This window comes from Austrofundulus limnaeus, unplaced genomic scaffold (assembly GCF_001266775.1).
Source record: "Austrofundulus limnaeus strain Quisiro unplaced genomic scaffold, Austrofundulus_limnaeus-1.0 Scaffold73, whole genome shotgun sequence".
NCBI lineage: Eukaryota > Metazoa > Chordata > Actinopteri > Cyprinodontiformes > Rivulidae > Austrofundulus > Austrofundulus limnaeus.
In genome coordinates this window covers 1,395,286-1,397,535 of record NW_013952475.1, presented here as the reverse complement: position 1 = coordinate 1,397,535, position 2,250 = coordinate 1,395,286, and the positions used below count along the sequence as shown (strand labels likewise).

The following is a 2,250-nucleotide window of genomic DNA, read 5'->3' as shown; positions in this document are numbered from 1 at the left end:
TCTAGCATTTTACATAAAAATTGGAACAAATAACTTAAAAATTAGAACAAATATTTATTGCGACAGAGGCATGCAAATTTATGACAACATTTACAATGTACTGAGCTTCATGTAATCAAATATGGTCAGCAGCCATTTCAGCTGCAGCCAAATGCCAAATAAAGTGGCTGGCATGTTTTTTTTTTTTTTCTTGTCCTGATTTGCATATATTTGTTCATAAGTGTGAAGCTATGACTCAGCATAAAAWCAAAAGACTCAGTCTTTTATTTTTTATCCGGTAACCTCCTTTTGTAATGGAGTTAAATGTAGACTTTGAGTAAACAAATCTTTATGTGCTGCTTTCTGATTTTTTTTGTATCACTTTCTAAGAAGGAAATAAGCACTGGTAAAAAAATAAATAAATAACATAAAATGGATGAAAATGAACAAAAATGCTAAAATGTTATGCTTAGTTTTTAACAATTTCAGTATACAATCGAATTTAATGCCATCTCGACAGGGACACACCAGAAAACTGATAAACAGCTTCATATTATTTTTGTTTTTGTGCACAAATTGATGGTGAGCATGCACAAAATAGGATCATGGTTTCTGATAGTGAATGAAAAACTCTGCATACACTGCTTTGGCTTTAAAAAAAATCTGATGTTACAGTAAATAGTTTATCATTTCYGCCACCATCAGATGAATCAAGGTTCCCTCTCAGCCTTTTGGGTTCTCTCTTTCGTCCTGCATGATCTTTTCAATCTGATCTGCCAGGGTGGGGAAATCAGGGCGATCGTAAAACTCGTATTCCCAGCATTTCTTCATCAGACCGTACACCTGTGGTTAACGAGGGAAAAGGATGCAAAAGCAGATCAAGTAACAAAATAAATTATTAACAAACACAAGGCTTTTCTTTGGGAAATGACAGTTAAATAAATAACCTTTTTCTTTCAGGTAAAAGTGTATTGAAGCACACGTACCTTAGATGGACAGTTTGGAGGAGATGGTAACCTCCAGTTGCTAGACAGAATTTGGACCAGGCGCATTGAAAGGGGTATGCCTTGCAAGTTGTGTTCAAGCTCCTCCAAAATGATCTACACAAAACAACAATTCTCGGTATTTTAAACACAATTTAAATGTGCAACAACAGCTGACTTTCTTACCCTTTTGGGACTGAAGTTCTTGTCGCAGTAGGAAAAGAGTTCATAAAGAAGGATCCCAAAACTCCAGACGTCCGTTTTGTGGGAGAATTTGGAGTCGTTGAGAGACTCAGGGGCAAGCCTGCAATTAATCAGTAAGTGTTTTTATTTGATGAAAGTAACAAGGTGTCCGTTAAAACTTTGACCAGGCTCTGATTTTCACTTAACATATCAGGATTTAATATTAGCTTTACCAAAACAAACGGCTTTGAATTTTATACAGACGATATCTGGATGTGCTTTCTGCTGCACAGAAAGACTGCAGAGCTTTGGTCAGAATTCATCCTTATTGTAACTCCACAAGCCCCCCTTGTTTTGTTATTGTCTTTTTAAATCTAAACAAGGTGCTTCCAGATGGGTCCAAGTACACAACAAAATGCATTTAACGGCTAAAAAAATGTGTTTTGCACATATCCCCTTTAGCAATGTGTCATACAAGAAATGTGCAAGCCGTAGTTTTGTGTTAAACTGTAATCATCCTCACTGCACAATCATAGAAACATCATCTTTCAAACAATCGTTCTATTCATCACCTCTGAAAATATTATTTAAACACAGTGTTGTTTCGAAAATTGTCTGCACTCACACAGAAACACAGAACGTGACCTAAAATACTGAAGTAACTATGCCAGGCCTGTGTGTGGCGCTGTGACGCTACATCAAAAATAGAAAACAAGGCGTGGCACAGTGCCCAAAATGTTGCGCATTAAGAGCTAAAAGGAGAGGACAACTTTGGGCTCTCAGAGGTGAGGCTATGACATCATTGTTTTACACAAAATTTTGCTGGTGGAGGTCAGGGGGCCCGGTGGCTCCGGCGAATGGCAGCTTTGCCTCTGTCAGTGTGCCCCAGTGCAGCTGTGGCTACAATACAGCTTACCACCATCAGTGTGTGAATGTGTGTTTGTGAGTGATTGAAGTTTAAAGTGCTTTGGGAAGTTTAGGATAGGTTTTCTACTGTAATATTTTGTGCTTCCATAGATAGATAGATAGATAGATAGATAGATAGATAGATAGATAGATAGATAGATAGATAGATAGATAGATAGATAGATAGATAGATAGATAG

The 2,250-nt window shown here is 37.2% G+C and overlaps 1 protein-coding gene across 1 annotated transcript in view; it reads right to left on the bottom strand.

The window, feature by feature from the left end:
* jak3 (Janus kinase 3 (a protein tyrosine kinase, leukocyte)) overlaps positions 1-2,250 on the bottom strand; it is a gene marked incomplete at its 5' end in the record, with an annotated part of 13,105 nt that continues 10,855 nt past the window's right edge. The window contains 3 exon segments of the mRNA XM_014010791.1: positions 1-822; positions 966-1,079; positions 1,149-1,266. Coding sequence (XP_013866245.1) covers positions 703-822; positions 966-1,079; positions 1,149-1,266 — 352 coding nt within the window.